The 19,949-nt window shown below is 43.2% G+C and overlaps 1 protein-coding gene and 1 pseudogene across 3 annotated transcripts in view; one reads left to right on the top strand and one right to left on the bottom strand.

Annotated features, from left to right (window-relative positions):
- The window catches only part of LOC117208822 (ecdysone-inducible protein E75-like), a 218,380-nt gene that overhangs the window by 11,980 nt on the left and 186,451 nt on the right, over positions 1-19,949 (bottom strand). For 2 of the 3 annotated variants that reach the window (XM_033450225.1, XM_033450223.1), the window contains exon 2: positions 7,504-7,592. In XM_033450225.1, coding sequence (XP_033306116.1) covers positions 7,504-7,592 — 89 coding nt within the window. Of the gene's footprint in view, positions 1-7,503; positions 7,593-8,082; positions 8,342-19,949 lie in introns of those variants that run through there. The other variant, XM_033450222.1, reaches the window with a different exon arrangement.
- Positions 1-19,949, top strand: part of LOC117208825 — a 99,429-nt pseudogene that overhangs the window by 61,744 nt on the left and 17,736 nt on the right.

Raw genomic sequence — 19,949 nt, 5'->3', positions numbered from 1 at the left:
AAGTCAATGAACTGTCAGCGTTGCCAATGTTAAGCTTCCCTGCCGTCGATCGACGACGCTGTCCCGGCCAGCTTTCCGTTTGAAATCCTCTCTCTGCCTTCGACAACCCGGGCCAATGAACCCTGCCTCGCGTTTGTTTTCTACGAAACGCGGCTCCGCGCTTTACCAGGTCACGAATTCGTTGCCTCGGGATTACACGACGATTAAATGTCTACTTGCATAGGTATTAATAGAATCGGTTTGTCATGGAGCTTTTTTAGTTTAGGGGACACGTACATGGTGACAGATATGAATAGAATTGGTTTTGTATCAGGCTTTTTTTGATTTAGAACAGTAAAGGTCGATGAAGATGTTTTTGGTTAGGGGATAAGAGGAATTTTCTGTAAGTTAGGTTAAGGGAGATTAGATAAAGTAATGAGCATGATAGTGTATCGTAGTTTTGTTACGATTTATCGAAGATTTTTTCTGACGAATTAAAAACCGATTAATATCCAAGCGATGAGATATTTTGATCTAGTTTGGTATTCTTTATCCCCAAGTTCTAATTTAAATTGGCACATACGATAATTGAAAGAGTCTATACTAAACCTACTACGAAGATCTTCTTCAAACATTTAAGTGTCACAATCAACGTAGAAATCGACGATCGTTAGAAAAGAAAGTAAAAGACTAATATTAAGAAATGTTTACCGACATAAACGACTCTGTTTGGTAATTTTTTTTACAAATTGGAGACTGATCGAAGGAAATTTCACAGGAGTTTAGGAGATTAGGAAGGGACGACCGGAAGCTGTTATCGGGCGCGAGCTGGTATCGCGGATGCCCGGACGAGGCCAGCAACCCCTGCTGAACCCCTTTGCTTGGCGGGAATCCGGCAGAGGTGGAACCAGCATTGAGGGGTGGGATTGTGGGAGAATGCGGTGCATCGATCTCTCAAACTCTGTGCATTCCCCCTGACGGGTCAGAGGGCGACTACCTTTGCGTGTCGTGCTCCGACTTACGTGAGTTGGCGCACGCGCCACCATTGTGTCACAACCACGGAAAATGCAAACAGATCGCCACGTCGCGTCGTGATCTTACCCTGCAATCGACGAAAACTTAATCCTGCGGAATATCTAGAGTAGATACAACGTTGCTCTAAATCTAGTCCATTTTAGTAGCAAATTTGATTCAATATTCGTTCGAGCTCGTTAAGATTTACGAAAAGAAACGATTTGCACAAATAAAATCGCGTTGCATTGTGTTGTAACGTAAACCCGCCATGTTTTTACATATTCGGTACATATATCGAAATTACAGCTTATAGAAAATTAGTAAATGTTACTTTGACGGTTGATTACAAAGAAAAATCGGAGAAATTTTTCGAAAAGTACGAACAAACTTTCATCCCTCGATCAAGACCCTACATACAACTCTCTGACACAGATTTACACTTTCCAAATCTAGCAATAGTAGCTAACCCCTACGTTGACACAGCTAGCCAGCAGAATTCCAAAAAGTGGCCCGCCCTAATCGCCGAAACTTTCGCTCGAGAAAGTTTCTCGTTGCTCAACGGATCCCGGCATCTCCAGAAATCCCACTTCCACGATTACTCTACTCTCCGAAAAAAAAGTGCATCCACCCTGCCGAAAGAATTCGCACGCGAGGCGTTAACCCTGTCGAAAGACCTCGAGTGTCCCGCGTCACGTTCACCGGTTGTGTTCGCTTTTATTTTCCGCGAAAGGAGCGAGTTCGCGGCTCGGCTGGCTGGCCGACGTGCATATGCATCAGTGCACGCGTGCATACATCGAGATGCGAGCCTATACAGATGTAGGTAAGGAGAGTGTGGGATATACACACGACGTGGTCGCGGGGCCAACGACCGGAGCGCGCGACCGTACCACCGTGGTGGGAGGTGGAACGTTCCTTTGGGTGGGAGAGGGGGTGTCCTGGTAGGGGAAGGTGAGTGTATCTGCTCCCACGGGCGAACAGCGGCCAGAGGGACAACGAAGACGGGAAACGAAGAACAGGGAAACACAGAGGGAAAGAGAGAGGGAGGGGGAGAGAGTAAGAGAGGAGAGGAGAGATGCGACAAGGAAAGAGGAAAAGACAAAGAGCGAGATAGAGGTACGTACAACGAGTGATACCGTGGGTTAGAAGGAGAATTGGTGGGGGGGGGAGAGAGGACAGGACACGAAACGGAGTAACGGTGACGTACATAATGCGCGCGCCCGTGCGGGCGCATGCGCTCTCGCTCGAAACGGCGCGACACTCTCTGCTCTGCTCGGGGGCATTAACCGCTCACGCGCGCTCGCATCGACGCGCACCTACGACCCCAAGAATTCGCAGCTCGCTTGCTCGTTCGCGACTGCCCGGACACCGATATGCCTGATCGCTCCGTGGTACCGATCACCGAGGTCAGAGATGATGCTGGTCGTCCATGAGCGGCTGAATGTGCCAAAGGTACTTGGTATGGAAAATTGAGAAGAGGGAGCAAGTTTTGATAGGAAGGTGGTTGGGAAACGCTTTTTGAGATGAATTCTTCTTCATGTGATTTGTTGTCAGGTTTTTCATGCTGTTTTTAGGTCGGATATTTAATAATAAATAAGATAAGGTATTAGGTTTTCGTAAGAGTTGCTGGTAAAGGGGTTGGAAAGTATAAGATAGAATCTATTGATTGATTTATGTTTCTGATCGTAGTTAAACTTTATTGTTTGTGCGATTGTTTCAGAGAAATGTGATCGTAATTTTAGGACGATATATGTTGGTTTTAATATTATGGACATTTTTATATCGATATGTGAAAGCGATTTGTATGAAGGGGGAAAAATATATGTTACAATTGTGATATCGGATATTCTAAAAGAGATGCCAGATAAGGAAGAATCGAGAATCTGGTAAATTCAGTAGAAGCGTCGAAAAGAAATGGTGCCGTTGGCCGACCAGCTTTTATACTCTCGTTTGACCTCGAACAGTTCGCTGCTCTATTCCCCGGGCATCGATACCAAGGAAGTCGATCGCCGAGGTCACCACTCGAACTATTTTCCGTTTCCACGACGCTCGAGATTTTGTCACAGATCGCTAACCAAACCAACGCTGTATCGAATAAATAAGAGCACTTGCAATTTCAGAAATCAACAATCCAATCTATCTACATCGGTTATTCGAAAATGAGCTCGACTTTCTTTACTTCTTAATTAGAAATTGAAATAGGAATTTTACTGAAGTATAACGCAAAAATTAAAAATATTCTATTTAGAGTTGTCACAACATAATTGTACGAAATAATAATAATCATTCAAAACGTAAAACACGTCTGTATCAAATGCAATTTCTTTGCAATTATCACGCGATTCTACAAAATGTTTCTGATTAACCTATCGCATCTATCTTAACGAAACAAATTCCTACATCATCCAAACGAAATTTAAGAAAAAGGAACGAAACGCAAGAGAAAGATTAGCCTACATTTGAAACATCTTGATCCCCAATTTCTTATCCTCATCCCCAACAACTGTGTCACTGGAGTGCAATGCACCCCGAAAAATCGCCGGCCGATTAGCCGCGAAGAAACATGCCCCGGCGAAACGGCTGCATAGCGTGGGGTGTCGTGTTTCACGGGGTGGCTTTATCGGGCGTAGAGGAGCGTGACGTCCGATTCCGCGCGGCGGGGCAGCGGCGTTATCTTGAAACGCGCTGCCGCTTCGGCCGGCCGGAGATACCGAGTCGAGCGAACACCTACCACGATAATAAGCGGCTGACCCGATTCTAAAGTAGATGCACCGGGGTCAGTAACCCCAACCGAGCACCGAAATACCCGCGCAATCAAATGAAAATGAGATCACGACTCGTTACGACATCAAAAATGACGGTTAGCCGAGAGGGAGGTGAAGAAAGAGGAGGATGGACGAGGAGGTGGTGGAGGTGGTTTGAGATGGGGGGAAAAGGAGGAGAGGAGGTGCAGCAGACGCAGGAGGAGAGCGAGAGGAGTAGTGGGGGGGTTTAAGAGGGATCTGGAGGGGAAACGATGAAGATGGAAGGGGGCATTGGGACGGAGGGGGGAGGAGGGAACAAGCGTGTGACGTAACTGGCTCGGGGGTCGACGACCGGAGGGTTAATGCACCGGTCGCCTGGTTTCAACCCTCCGGAAAAAGAGTCGACGCGCACCTCCACCGTTGATTGCCCCGCCGCCCGCGCCAGTCAGATTTAAAGAGGAACGTCGACGCAAAAATAAAAACGAGAAATCTCGCACTCCCTCCCCCACAGAGAATTGTCTCGCTTTTCAGAGAGGCTCTTGCATCTATCTTTCGATATCCTGCACGTGGCTTTTGGAGAAGAACGGTTGAAGCGAAGTATGACACTCTGATATGCGAGTATAGTGGAAGTCAGAAAAATAATTTCCTTGACGAATTTGGAAATGCTCGAGTTGAAGATGGGAAAGTTAGGTTTGGTTGGTGTAAGAAAGGGATAAAAGGGGTTGATTGATGAAGTAGATAGACATATCTGTATAGGGGAATGAGATTAGAGGGATAGGTATAGAATGACATAGCGATCTAGGGGTTGGGTTGATTAGATTCGGATGAACGTTTCGTGAATCAAGCCGGTTACCCGCTTTGCCGGAATGCCGTGACTTTTATCGCGGTTTTATCGCGCGCGCTGATTGCGGCGCCGCGAATCTCTCGTGCTGTAAAACTGAGCCCAGGTCAGTGACGCGTACACGAAAAGTGTCGTGGGGGGCAACGGCCTGGGCGAGATATCTGGGCCAGTGCGAGCCACACGCCGGCCGCCATCTTCGCGTCACTTTTTCCATCCCGAAAACATGGGGCACCAGTGACCTAACCTACTATCCAAATCTCTCTATCCAGGTGTATCCTAATTGTGCCATAAAATATTTTACCTACAATATTCCCTAGAAAAGCTTAATTTACAGGGGCCTATATATGCGAATATCCCCTAAACTTTGATCCTAACCTTAAGCAGATTTAGATTTCGGCAAGACCTCGTAAAGCTGCGAGACTGGAACAACTCAAGAAGCTCAGGGGCCGAGGAAAAGTAGCTTGTGGCCAGCGGTATGGCGAAATAGTGCAACAGCAGTGCGACCGAGCGACCTAGTCTTAAAGATATCCAACACTCTTCCGCGTTCTCTTCCCTTTCCACCGCTGATCCCTCGCTGCGTGTTCCAGTACCTATAAGACGGTCTCTACCGCTAGCGGCTAGGTCACTCGACGTCGACTCGTTTGCCGTAAACTGCCTGTGTGTTACGCCACGGCCATAAGTTACTGACCCAGTCAACCCAGCCCGAGACTCCCCTCACCTCTTCTGATCGTTCTCTTCACCAGGGATGTGAGATCAAGGTAGGGGACCCTAAGAGAGTCTAATTCTTGATCAGATATTGTTCAGAAGAACGGTCGATTTGATTTTTTCCGTTTCGAAAATTTAGTCCAGGTAAAATGCAGTCAGCAGGGGTTAAGAGACACTTTCTCTTCTGCGTGGTAGGCCGCCATCATCTCTTTGGCTTTTCGGCGGTCCTGCCAACTCACTCTCTCTTTCTTTTTGTACGAACACCGAACAAACGACTCTGGGGTGTCTTTACAAGGGTATCTAGGATTCAGCAGATTGACTCAGTCATCGTCGTACTATTTGAGAAGATTCTAAACTCAGAAGCTTTAAGCTACCTTTTCAAATACTGATCGAATCTACATAGGATTGATCGATTAGTTTGGAGAAGATTAATTTTCTTATTGGAAATCATCAATTCTAATTGTCGAAGATAAACTAGAAACGTTGGAATGTATCTGGAATGCATCTATTAAATGTTTCAATTTATATTACGTGCATGGTAAGACAACTTATAAAGTAAGCAGATGTCATACAAGAACGAAATCATCAAGTCGACGGACGAAGAAGATCTGCGAGCACTGGCGCACCGGTTTACAACACTTGGCGGAGTATCCCTCACCACGCGTCTCTAATCGACGTGGAGGGGATATAATAGCAAGAGTGGGGGTAGCGTACTGCCACTTCCTAAAACGAATTCGCGGCCTGTGCTGCCCCCACCACGTGCCTCCTTGAAGTCGCACAATGACGAGCACGAGGACGTTGGCCTTCGCGGGGCGTAATTATCAGTCTCGAGGGAAACGATTTACATTCGATTCGAGGTTTCGCGGGGAAAGAACTCTTCTTTCGAAATGCCACGTTGAAACAATTATATCCTCTGCAACGATGAATCATTTTAATACGAAATATTTTTGACGAACCTTTTTACACTAGAATTCCCAATGATACCGAGAAAAGGAACTTTTCCTCTTCTCTTTTTCTTTTCAATTTTAAATGGTCGACAGAGAGACGAGTCGATTCGAATCGAAAGAATAGAGAAAAGCTAGACAAGCTGGACAGGAAATTGTACGGACGGATGTGCATTCTTCGCGTTGCACGTACCTGCCCTAAAATTCGGCCACACGAAAACCACCGACACAAAACTGTCTTTAGGAGGAGAGAAACGGCTGTCTACCTGTCCCGGACCCTTCTCACGCGAAGGTTATCGTTCCACACAGAATTTCGCCACATTTCCCGCTCCTTTTGCGTAACCGCCCGCGAAGCCATTGTACGAACCCCGACCTTCCTCGTATTCCAGAAAAATCTGATCGCTGAATATGCTATTCTATCTACTTTTTCTCAAAAGTCACGCTAAATCTCTTCCAAGAAATTTATCTCGTACATTCGAAATATTTTTACCTATCTTCTGTATCGTAGAAATTTATAAATTCTTTCTCGATAGAAAAATAAAATCGCAAGATATAAATGACATATATATTTTTAATAATTTCGATCAATTTGGATGATCTTCTTATATGCCCTATGAATCATTATATACAAGAAAGAATATCGCAATTGATCAGGAATTAACGCGAATAATACTTCGAATGTCATTTTTCTGACCAGAACTCTCGATATAAAGATCGTCGTATGGATGGAAGAAAAGAGGCCTTGGCAAGATTTTTCATCCACGAGGAGAGGTTGCCCGGTTGAGGAGGCAACGTCAAGGAGACCAGTTCGAACGTCTCACGATTTCCGCGTGCACAAGGTCGAGCAACGCCGGGTCGATAACTTCTCCGTAGCCTTGGTCACATCGTACATTCACATTCAAACTCCGTTCACTTCCTGGTCACATCGCGTTACGGCTCCACATTATCGATACTTTTCACGGTACTCGTGGATCAATGCTAAATTCGTATTTACGTATTTCCAACATCCATTATTCCAAAAATCTTGCAAAGATCGAGTAAAAAGTATCAAAAATGTCGGCGATACTCGTTGCGATATTCGTTCAAACGATTTTCAGATCAATTTATAACTTTTGTACGGAATGTTGGAAGAAAAAAAAGGAGTTCCAACGGAGAAGTTCGAACGCAAAGTCGAGTAAGCAAATATTTTTGAAAACGAAACCGGATCGAAAAGCGTCGAACGAAATATGCGAAGTATACGCGGATTTGTATTGTATATCGAGTTCGAATTTCCACTCACCTTGCATCCCTCGCAGGAGTGTACCCCATAGTGAAAACCGGACGCTTTGTCCCCGCAGACACGACACAATACCGTGGTCCCGTCGAATTCTGCAAGAGAACAGAAAAAAAAAGAAATATAGATTACGCACTGTGATTTCACTAGCACAATATGTATATAACGTGGACGTGTAACGTGTCGGGTTCACGTTGCTCTCCACGTGGCGGATAGCGCGCGTCTGGGAGGAGAAAGGTGGGAGAGAAAGAAGAACACTTTCTCCTCTCTCGCGGCGGGTTACAGCATCGGCGTGTTACAACTTTCTGCTTTCACTCGACTGTCACGACGCACGATCGTTTTTCAGTTCCACGAGATCCAAAGCAATTGAATCTCCTTATACGTACTGATATAGTTGAACCTGACCGAGAATTTGTCGAATTTTTTCAAATTAAGCTCAAACGTTAGTTTTCGACAGAATGTATTGGAAGATAAATTTGGCAATAGAATTATACGTAAACGTGTCTTTTTATTTTATCCTTGAGCGATTTTTTCATTTTTTTTTTCTTTTCTAATTTTTCTTCGATTAGTGGTTCCGAGCCGTACCTATGTTCAATTCGGGCTCAGGTTTCGCTGACGAAACGGTAGAGTCCATGGTAGGCATGTTTGGGCTGAGATGATGGGGTAACTGAGCCACGTGATAAGGGCTTGACATGCCCTGAGAGACACAAGACATGCGCGACACGCTGGACGTGCGGGAGCCATGCGACGACATGCTCGAGATCGGCGATTCCGGTGCCGGTGACGTCGCCATTGTAGCCTGTGCGCTGCTATCCGGGGTCAGGATCATGATGTTTGTCTATCGTTCGGTCACAATAACGAATCCAGAATATCTTAGGTTCTTCGATGTATCATCCACTTGGCACGGCACTGCACTGAGCCGAGAACCGACATCAGTTCACTACATGTTCGCTCGGTATCACTGACTAATAAACACTAACTCACTTCTCCTCGATATCACCAAGAAAAAAAAAGCGCTGCTCGAGAAATCTACGTAAGAAACGAATTCCTGTCTGCTTTCTTCTCTCTTTATCTCCAAGTCTGTTTATCGTGTAACGCACAGAAGTCGATCACGTGATCAAGTAACGTAAGGAACTCGAGTGACCGGGGGAGTGAATCACACTAAGGGAAACTGACTCTGGTTTGCCGAGAACCTACCGGAACGAGGGGCAGGTGCGTTCTGTGGCGACCGATGAACACCTCGCCGGTGTTATACACTGTCGATAGAGTGGAATGAACGACCGGGTGGTGTACCAGACGTGAGCGAGGAAGGAACCACGAGCGGAGAGAGCTGGAGGAAACCGTGAGCGAAAGAGCGCACGTATTGGGATGGCAGAGAGAAGAGAGTGAAAGTAAGTGTTCGCTCGAGGGAGGTTCGCGTTGGTCTGACTGGAGTTCGGCGCTGCCGAGTGTTGGTTACCTGGGGGCCGTGCAGCCCTTACTCGGAGCGACGCCGGTTTGTGGAGGGGAGGGATTGATGTGGCTGCCTGCTTGCCAGGCTGCCTCGACCATCTACAATGTCTACGCCCTGGCTACCTAGTATGTAGTAGAGGACACACAGCGCACCGGTGCGCTCTTACAGAGAGCCCCCCGAGAGAGTTCATCGTATTTTCAATGCTGGAGGTCACTGACAAGCGGCGGCTGCGGGCCCGGGCACCGGCGTCACGGGCCCAACCAATCGCGTGGCCGCACGCTGGGCCGCGTGTTCTCGCGATTGGCCGAAGCTTCGCCCCACCACTCGCCTCGGACCTCTACCGGCCGGCTCTCCTTCCTCCCATCGGAGGAAGTTCATCGGCCGAAACCTTGACTGAATTACCCCGCAGCAGCGGCCAAGGCCATGCGCCCTCTCGCTCGAGCCAACCAAGCCACAGTCCGTACACCTCTGTCGTTTCGCCTTCTGCCTTCTTCGTTCGTCTCTCTCTAACCTTGCCGGCTTCCTCTCGGCCTCTCTTCTGCCTTGCCCGAACCTCTTCTTTCTGTCTTTGTTTCCAACACAGACTACGATCCTCTGCGCGACTCCTTGTCCCGTTTCATCCTTCGATTTCTATGTCCCTTTTTCTCATACATGTTAACTATATGGTTCTCGAGAGGCTCGTTCCATCTTCGATTTAGGGACATTGCGGGGTTTATATGCCTCTGTGTCGAGACGCCTCTTAATTGATCGATGTCAGTGTACTCTTTTAGAGACCGACGGTGAAAGGTAGCGGTGCTCAGGTAACTTATTCTTCGGACACATTATGTTTAATGGCTTTTCTGTATTTGGACAAAGCTTCTTTGGTTATAATGGCTTTGACTAGCGAACGTGTATATATGGTTTTGGGACCATGCTTGATGTAATATCCGGTTACTCGAAATTCTCCGTTGTGGATCTCATTCATTAAAATGGATTTACGTATACTCGAAACACTGGAGGATCCGTGTTCCCCTAACTTTCGAAGAACCGGTAAATCGACAAGTTACGAATTGCAGATTAGAGTTTTCCATTTTACAATCTTATAATCTTTCGTAGAGTAGTATAATCAGATAACTCGCGATACGCGAAATTTCATTGGATTTTATTGCCACTCTTGCCGCTATTATGCAACAGCGTTTATTAACATCAGCGACTTATACTTGGTGACTCATCAAATTTCATTAATGATATCGATTCAATTGTGCAGAACGGCCCTGAACTTTACCGTGAATATTAATTCACTCCCACTAGGTTGTTACTAGTTTCAATATTCTATCCTTTAAAAACGAAACTCCGTTTCCTCTACGAGGTGACAGGGATTTCCTGGTCACCTACTCGAATCGATTGTTCGGAGCTGATACAAAATTCGGGAACGTGTACACGCGGCAAGGCGAGAGCCCAGTTCCGATTCGAAGGACGATAGGCACGTGCGTGCTCACAGGCAAAAAACGTGATACAGGTTCGATGAACTTGCCGCCGTGCTACGCCGTTTTCGTTGCCCGCTCGTAACGAAACTATGTCCAGATTTCGGACTAGCATTAGCCTTATCGTTTAGCGTCCTCGTGACTAGGCCACCGGCTATCGTGGAATTTTATGGCTGCACTCGGATCGGTTTACCGCTGATCAAATGATTCGCGGGCGGCTAGTGCAGCGTCGTGCAACGCGCCATTTCCTTTCTGGATAGAACTGCAGAACAGAAAAATTTGCTAACGTTTGTGCGATTGCTCGTTAACGAAACTCTTCTATAACGTTCGCCGATTAATCGCGTCGTTTGCACCTTTCGTGATCTATCGCGTTCGAATCAACCCTCGGGTCGCTGCATTGTGCAACTACCCACGCGATCTACCTCTGCCACCTGTCCAATGACGAACACTTACGCGTTTCAACAGTGTATGTTTCGAACTTGACTTCCTTCCTTCTTATTGGATCAATGGCCGATCGTGAGGATTCTGTTATATAGATTTTAGCAAGGTGTTTAGTAAGAAATGTATTTATAATTGTTACGTCGTTATTGTTGGAGCAATTTATCGATATTATCAGCTGGTAAAGTATCGCGTAAGAGTACCGTGGAATTATCAAGAGCAACTGTCAGAGAACAAAGCGTAAACGTGTGTTATAATAATTGTCTTGTCACTGTCTGGCTATTTATAATATCGCACATTGCGATAATTGTTTAAACGCGAGACTATCGTAGCACCACAGATTTTTCCTTTTTACATCGAATGTTTGAGTAAAGGTAGAATTTTATACTCGTAGTGATGAATTAAACGTAGATAAGATATAATCATGCGAATAATCACGTAAAAATCATCGAGAAAATGTTACGTAATGATAGAGGAGTAAAAAAGTTATGAGAAAATACGAAACTCTATTTACTCTTCCATAAGACGTGTCTTCCTTTCATTTGAATATGGCATTCATATGTGCAAATTACAAATTGACGTATGTACATACGTTTTGAAATATTTCTGCCTTGTTCCACATCGTCTGGCATGCATATTCATTCACTTATTGGCGTAATTCAACCACATTATTTCGAATTGAGGTCATAAAATATCCTGGCAAGGAGATTATATAAATTTACATTTCACGCGCTGAAAACGTCGAATCTAACTCTCGCGTCGCGACTGCAACGATTTGAAAAACCATCCAACAAACTCGCCAAAGCTGGTGCCTCGATTCCCCTTTCTCGATTACAACGGTGTAACCCTATCTTCCTTAAGAACCGGAAGTGTCTCCCATTGTCAATTCGAAATCCCACGAAACGGTAAGATCTAGAGCAAAGAAATACGATATTTTCGGGGAAAAATGCTGCGGAAGGGCCAACTCGATGGTGACAATAAACTGGCAACCCAAACACAAGACCCTTCAACCCTTGCCTGGACACGCAACCCTTTTGCGGCGCAGATTCAGGCTCGGTCGTACGGTTTGCCCTCGTAAACGTTGCACCGACTTTTTTTTCCTCTTGCTTTCGGCACGTTTATGCGTTTATGAGGCAGCAATAAACGGCAAACTTTCTCCTGGACGGTGTGTGCACGACAGCCACTCGACCAGGAGTGGCTGGACGGTCGATGCAACGACACAGAGGTGTCACAAGAACCGAGAGTTAACGTTTACCATCATCTACGCAATAATTTATTTTCATGATTTTATGGTGCAGCTATTACGAGCTATGACTCTCCGTCCCTCGTGCCGTCCACCGTGTCGACCTTCTTCGGCTAAAATTGCTTTTTTCTCTCTTTCTTTCATTCCTCTTGTTTCTTTCCTTCCTACGAGCACGTTCTCGCCCGTTTATTCCCTTGTCCTTGTCCCACGTTGCTTTCAATTAGAATATCCCATATAACGAGGATAGTGGATGTCTCTGTTTAGTGGCTCCTTGCCCATGGTCGAATAGCTGATATACGAAATTTTGGATCGTGCCGGATGATTGGTCTATTGGCCTCGTTGCACGAGTCGTGTCATAAACCAATTGGTCATTGGGTTGACAGGTTCTTGAGGATTATTTCGCTTAGTTGTGGTTGAATATCGAAGGCAGGACTCATTGTACTTGGTTTGAATGGAAAGGACGAACCGCGTCGTTTGTTTCGACGTGAATTGATTGAAAATATATTTGCCTATCTGAATATTTTTTATTGAATTTTTAAATAATTTCTTTGTTACAGAAGCTGCCTTATTTCGTTTACTTTGTTCTAGCAAGGATAAGTTCTTTTTAAACGTTATTTTTCATTTGTTTAGTCATGGTGGATAAAACGTGTTAAAACCATGGTCGAATATTTCTATGACCAACTGTGCATGTTATATAAAAGTATTTAGTATAGAAGTATATACAGCGAATGTATACAAATTTCTGATCATCGATTTAACGATATTCGTAGTTTCGTCATTGGACGAATCCCAAGTATATTCGTAGCTTTTAATGCTTTGTGTTATCGTTCCAAAGGAAGCGAGACGATTCTTTTTACCTGTAAAACGTTTGTTTTCGAAACAATTTCATCCTTCACAGGGATCCAACGAATTTTTCATTGCAAAGCGTTCGCGTAAGATCATTCAAGAAATGCAAATTTATTCGTTAATTAATTCATTCGTTAAAGCAAATCGAAACAAAAGAGCGAAGAAGATCGGTTGATTGCATAAAATCCTTGGGTGAAAAAGCATCGAGCTTGGCTGGCAAATCGGTGAGGTATCAACGGCAAAGTTGGACGGACCTCGAACATAATGGCCGGCGGCGACGGAGGTCAGACGAAGTCGTTTCCTTGAAATCGGCTAGCGACCTGCAGCGATACGCATTTATATGCAACGAATACACCATGGCCCTCGCGTGGTATCTATTTTTAATCGGTTAGTATAAAGCGATCGCACGTGTCGGCATTATTGGACTCCAACGAAGAATGATCGGAAAGACGTGCCAACAGAAAAAATAAAAATAGAAAACAAGAAAAATAATAGCTCGTCCCGAAAATTCCTATAGAGTTTAACAAGCATATGGACATGCTAAATTTTAATCGTCTCTTTATTCCAGAAGATACGCGACATACTTTTTTACAATCTTCCAACATCTATCCGTAATCTTTCGCCAATTTTCAGCACAGTACGCTGTGGACTATTTGCAATTATTGCTTCAATGTTTTCATCAATGACACGATCAATGGAGAGCGGTCTTCAAAGTGTTTTTACCTATTCATCTGCAAATTTAGAGGTTTGTGAATAGTTCTACGTAGATAGAGAACCTCCTGTTAGAAATGTTGCAAAATCTCATTTAGTGTCTCTGTGACGCTATTTCCTTTTCTACAACATTTTCAAAAATAATACAAATTCTATCTTCCTGCATCTTTAAAATACCATAATTTTCAGAGTTGAAAATAATAAAATGAAAGGATAAAACGATGAGAAGTAATTTTAACGATAGTTTTTCCCAAAGATGGTACAGATATAACTTTTTAATTTACACGTAAATTTTATATATTTTAGGTAACTTTCGTTTGTTTCGTCGCACTCGCGCATAATCTGTAAGAAATCAACGAGACAATTTCTAATCGTTCGATGTTAAGAAATAAAAAGAGAAAGATCTGTATTTCCAACGGCGGTAAATTAGGAAGAGGGGAGCGAATTAAAATTATTTATAACAATTTACAAGGGTCGTGGACACGCGAGAATATTCTCAAATCATCGACCAGTCACTTCCTGCCTTTTGTGCAGGGAATTGGATTCCACCTGCAGTTACTATTCGAAGCTAGTTATCCCGGTTGAACTAATTACGATAAGTATTCTTCGCCTCCAGAATATTCTCGTACCGTTGGCTAATTAAATTAATTGTTCGAATCATAGTTGGCTCATAGTTGGATATTAGCTGTTTCTAATTGTAAGTTAAAAAATTCTTAAATGAAATTGAATCGCTGAAGTTTCAAATTAGAGTACTGCGTGTAGTTGATAAAGTTGTGGATTCGATTAACCAACGTAGGCGGCAAAATTTCGAATTAGATCGCTCTAAATCGACAACAAAATTCCAAACCCGCCCACTTTATCGAGAATTCCAATCTCGATAATCCCATGTATCATCGAAATACGTACTAGAATTCGAAATTCGATGATCCTAACTAGGCGAGGGTTTTACCACTGTTTTATCTATATGACCGGGATTTTTTTAAATTCGACGAACAACGGAGTAAAATTTCGTATTCGACAATTTTAACTTGGAGCGAAATTATAAATTCTATTGTTCGCTAGCAAACTTCTCCTACCATTTCATGTATGGAAATTAATAGTTTCCTGAATAAAGAATTTCAGTGAACCTGCACGTGGAAGATAATGAAACGTGAAATTCCATAATCTTCTGGATTTTGTCGAAAGAATTTCAAAATTTCAAGCTCGATGCTACACATATAATTGCCAGCTATAAATATTACAACACCCACTCGTTACAAATAACAAATTATGCAATAAATAATAAATAAAAAACCCCTAATAATAAATAAATAATAAATAATAAACCCCTAAATAAACCCCAATATTTAGTATTTTACATTAAAAGACACACAAATGAAGTAATAACAAATTCGTAAGAAAATACCCAAACGATAAAAGCAGTGAAAAGTATACACAGTTTGCGCTAAATATCAGCCGATGTGCCGATATTGTACTTATGGTCGTCAGCGTATCTCGAAAATAATAAAATAAAATGACAAATCCGTGCGATAAAATAATTGTAATAAAATTGTAAATAATGAGATTCTCCACATCTGCAAACTCTTGAGAGTATCTTGCACCTCACTCCAAAATAAATTCTACTTTGAATCGCAACGTGGTCGGAGATTCCAGCGTTCGATTCAACAATAAGAGAGACATCGCGTCGAAAGCGGGTACGTGTCGCGTTCGCATAATCTATCGCGGCACCCGAGAAATTTATACGAACGATTATCCGGACGTGCGGTTGGTCGACGACCTCTAGAACGCGGTAGAAAACCGCCGTTTGCGAATTCATCGTCCTCCTTCGTCGTTCGTCCCTTCCGCGAATCTCTTCAACATTTCGACGAGTCATATGCCCACTGGTATCATCGTACGATCATAGGCCGCTAATTATGTTAATCGTCGCTTGTTTGTTGACCGAACTAGACGAGGAATGCGGTTCTCCGACGTCGGCTTGATTATTCCGGGTAATTGAATTTTCAGCCGAGCCAATGTATCAAACGATAGTTAAGGGAATTAATTGGAAAGATTTACAGTAGGTAACCGGTGTTAAATCGTGGCGATTGCCTAACTTTTTATCGCGAGGGGAAATCGTACGGATAAGTTTTCTGTCACGTGTATGAATAATTATTAAATCGTTGTTGTCGTTATTGCTTGAAATAAATATTATCGTTGAATCATTTGTAACAGATGTTTTGTTCGTATGTATAAGATTAATGGTTTTTAGTCGAGTGTTTCTATAACCAATGGAATGAAATAAACGGATTAAGTAAAGAGAGATCGTGCGAGATGATAAGCTCGAAGAACCGAACTGCGAACGACAGATTGTTAAAGGAAAATCTGGCAGGCAGATTTCGTTTTGCTTGGAGTCAGAGTAGAATTTTTATTTATATCAATTAATATCCGCGGTTATATAATATTATGTAATTAATATACATTTACATAAACGGCAGGAATAAAACAATTACGAATGTGTTATTCGCTTGATTAGTAAGCTGGATGGATTTAATGTTTCGTTTCGACTACAAATTGCAATAACGGTGATAAGCGGTGTGTCTTTATTGCACAGTTAGAAGTGATATAACTGTCGAGGGAGGTAGGAAGCATTAAATTATCGACAGATAACACGGAGAACGAGATTCTGCGATGGAATGTCCGATGGTACTTAAATCAATCGTTGCTCTGATCGATCTCGCGTAATTTAAGTAGTTTAATTCGATTTGAGGATATGCTTTTCTACATAATTTCATTTATATTAAATTCATAGTGCGAAGTGGAATTCTAATCATTGCTGTTACAGCTAATTCAAATTATATGATCACAATAGCGCTTCGTAACTGTCGTTGAATCAGAACTAGCTACTTTTTATATCCACGTAAGTATACGTATCTACATTCAAATTTACATTACACCGCATAATAATTTCACAAACATAATTTACATGGAAACATATTCTCAATAAAGTTACGTACCACTGGATATTGGTAGAATATTTCAATATTACCATACCTCCACTCTTCCAAAATTTATCGTCCGTGTGTACGTGTATTTTTACTAATATACGAAAAGCAAAAAAAAAAAAAAGATCTATAACGATATTAAAAAACGAGTAAGATGCCAGTAGCATAATCTATCAGAAGTCAGCGAACGTGGAGCACAATGGGGAGCAAAGGTAAGAATTGCAAAGTCGTTTTCATCGAGGGACCAGTGAACGTCTTGGTTAACGAGATCCAGCCCCGTAAACGGGAACGTTAATTGGCATAAACAATAAGCAGTAAACGCCACGCGAAGAATTCGTAGCGTTAGCCTGAGAAAGTTGAGACAATTACACACAGCTATGAGCTAAACTGTTTTTCCCGTAAGGATGGCGGGGTGTTGCGGGCAAAAGATAAAAATATAACGAGCCACGGCATAATTAGAAGGCATTTCCACGCGGCAATGGAGTCTTCATTGTGTCTACCTTGCCGTGTCCTTGGCACTGAACGACCGGTCGCCGACCGCCGTTTTGCCTTCGTAGGCAACTTCCTAGATCATCGACACTTGGTAACTGGAGTGTCCCCGTATCGATGACCTCCTGAAGAATTTCTGCCAATTTCTTCGTCATGATAAAGTGGGAAATCCGAATTGGATATTATTTCAGCGGATATGATAATATAATTTCATACTGGCCAGGTCGTGTTACTTGCTATAACGCGCAGTGATAATTGGAATGCCCTTCGAAATTTTCAAGCATGTTGCTTTTTTGCGGACAAAGCTTTCAGAGTATTCAGAGAATCTTCGATAAAACATAGGCCATGCGCGTTCCTTGCTATCGAGAGAAGCAAACATCAACCGTTTTCCTAATCTTTACAAGACTTTTATCGAGAATTTCATGTGAAACCATACGAAATAACATAATACGAAACACGACATTTCTATCATCCAGTTGTAATTTAATTTTAGAGCAAATTAACTGTAGTGACAGTGACATGATTTGCAATCGCAAGATTCACAAAGAATTGAAGAATCTCAAGAAGGTTCGAATAGAATAGGAAAGAGCATAAGGATAAGAACATTTAATAATAGATATAATGGCTGTCATATTATTTTATTATACTGAATTGCATATCGATTCTTTCCATTAACAGCGATCGATCGGCAACGATCGATCCCAAGGGAATGGCTACTACGAACGATCTTCTTCGAAAAGGAAGAATTCGTAAAGAGCTGCATGTTAGTCGTGACGACTGAGATTCCGTTGCATATTCCAACGATTATTATAGATTATTATCAAGCGTGGCTATTAGATGAGTTCGAATGACTGGCCAATGTTCGATCGTTACAGAATCCATCGTCGATCGCTTCCTGCTGTTTTCTCGGCTATTACATGATCAGGCTGGCGACTATGGTGGCGGCCACGGTCGTTCATGTACAATTATTGGGCGCACGCCTTCGCGCCATATTATTAAGTAATATCGTAACATTACATAGTAGCATCAAGTGAAACGTTTCGAACAAAACCATCGAGAATATAGATATTAGTGTCGTATTCTTACTACCTATCACCGCTATCCGAGTAAATTCTAATTGCTTTTAATTATCTTCGAGCATTATCAATCGCTGCAACGATGATGTCTTTCACACGCTTCGTATATGTCGAGAAAAACTATTATACAGTGGAGAATATTTGATATATAAATCAAATCTTTAGAATAATACTTTACTTTTTACAATCATATACAGGGTGGTTGGTACAAGCGGAAAGGGGGTGATCCTACGCGAAAAAAGAAGTCGAAAATATAAAAAATAAAATTTTTTTTAATTTTTCCATCGAGACTACGATCTACAGTGAGATCCGTTATAACGTACCGCACGCGTACCGAGCGAAAATTCAAAGTCGATTTTCTCGAAAACAAAGCCTCAAACGACAAATTTTTATTCTATATTTTCGACTTCTTTTTTCGCGTAGAATCACCCCCTTTCCGCTTGTACCACCAGTTACCAACCACTCTGTACACCCTCTGTTACTCTTTGCACATGATATTCATTAGCCTATCGTTTTATTCTACTTTACTTAAGAACGGAGCACACACAGTATCTCTTTATCCAATCTCTCTATCCTACGAATATTAAGAATTTCATTAACTTTTTCCATTAAGAGTTCAACAAGCGCAAACAGAATTACACCGTATCCTACCTAATCACTGTAAGCGGCGCCGATCAGCTTCGGAGATTGCGCAGGAAACTAACGATTGTGAACATTATCGTTCAAATTGCCCCTGAAACCTAATACTTTAATCCAGATTAGTCAAGTTGGTAACTAATAGCAAGAAGAACCTAAAGAAACTTCAAAAGTTGTCCCGTGCCAGCTAAAGAATTATCGAGCTGGCAACTAAGTGATTGCGGATTTTGTCAATACTACCTAATGACAAAGTCCGCAATCGCTTAGTTGCCAAGCCAATAATTCACGAATTCGTACGGCATGGCTAGTCTGAACGAGATTTATGTTGCAACGCCTCGAGCAACAGCAAAAGGATAAACGCGTCGATATACTGCGGTATCTAAAATTCTCGAACGTCACCTTGGTCGATCCGTTAACGGCTGGTATCGTTGCGTGGCTCGGCGCGTAATTACGCGAGTGGGCCTTCGTGCGAGTCCCTAGCGGGGCCTCCATTGTCCCGCGGCCCGTTCTTTCGTGAGAAAGAACCACCGCAGAGATTACATATTGCGATAATAAGGTGGTAATCTCGGGAAGGTGCAGCAGGCGTGCAGAAAAGAGAACGGTGCCGCGTGCGCGCGAGCGCCTTGCTGTTTGCGGTCTGCGAGTTCAGTCGCCGTCCAAGCAATATTGTTGCTTGCTACCAACGTTGCTGTTGCTGCTGTTACGCCTTGTGTAGTAGTTGGCGTTTAACTCTTGGCTGCTGGTTGTTGCTGCTGCTGCTGCTGCTGCAGGTTCAGTGACATCAACGCACGCATGTGCGTGACGCGGTGCGCGCACCGTTATGCCCATAGCCTGCCCTATAGCGCCCACTGCGGAAGTATAACCATATAACTTGCCGGCGCGCCGTATGCGCGACGATCGACCATCGATCCACCTGGACGATCGCTCGTTAAGACGACGATCCAATGAAAAGCTAACACTAAGCTACGCTATGTTAAACTCAGTTTCAAGGTATTTGTTGCAACGCGTATATAGGAAATTGTTGCCACCGAAAGGCAAGGTAAACTGCGCTAGGGTTTCAGTTTCATCGAAATTTAGCGCAATTTAGATGAGTTTCTGGTCTTTGCCGGTTTTCGT

The sequence above is a fragment of the Bombus bifarius genome, unplaced genomic scaffold, assembly GCF_011952205.1.
Source record: "Bombus bifarius isolate JDL3187 unplaced genomic scaffold, Bbif_JDL3187 scf7180000008162, whole genome shotgun sequence".
Taxonomy (NCBI): domain Eukaryota; kingdom Metazoa; phylum Arthropoda; class Insecta; order Hymenoptera; family Apidae; genus Bombus; species Bombus bifarius.
This window is presented reverse-complemented; position numbering and strand designations above follow the sequence as displayed.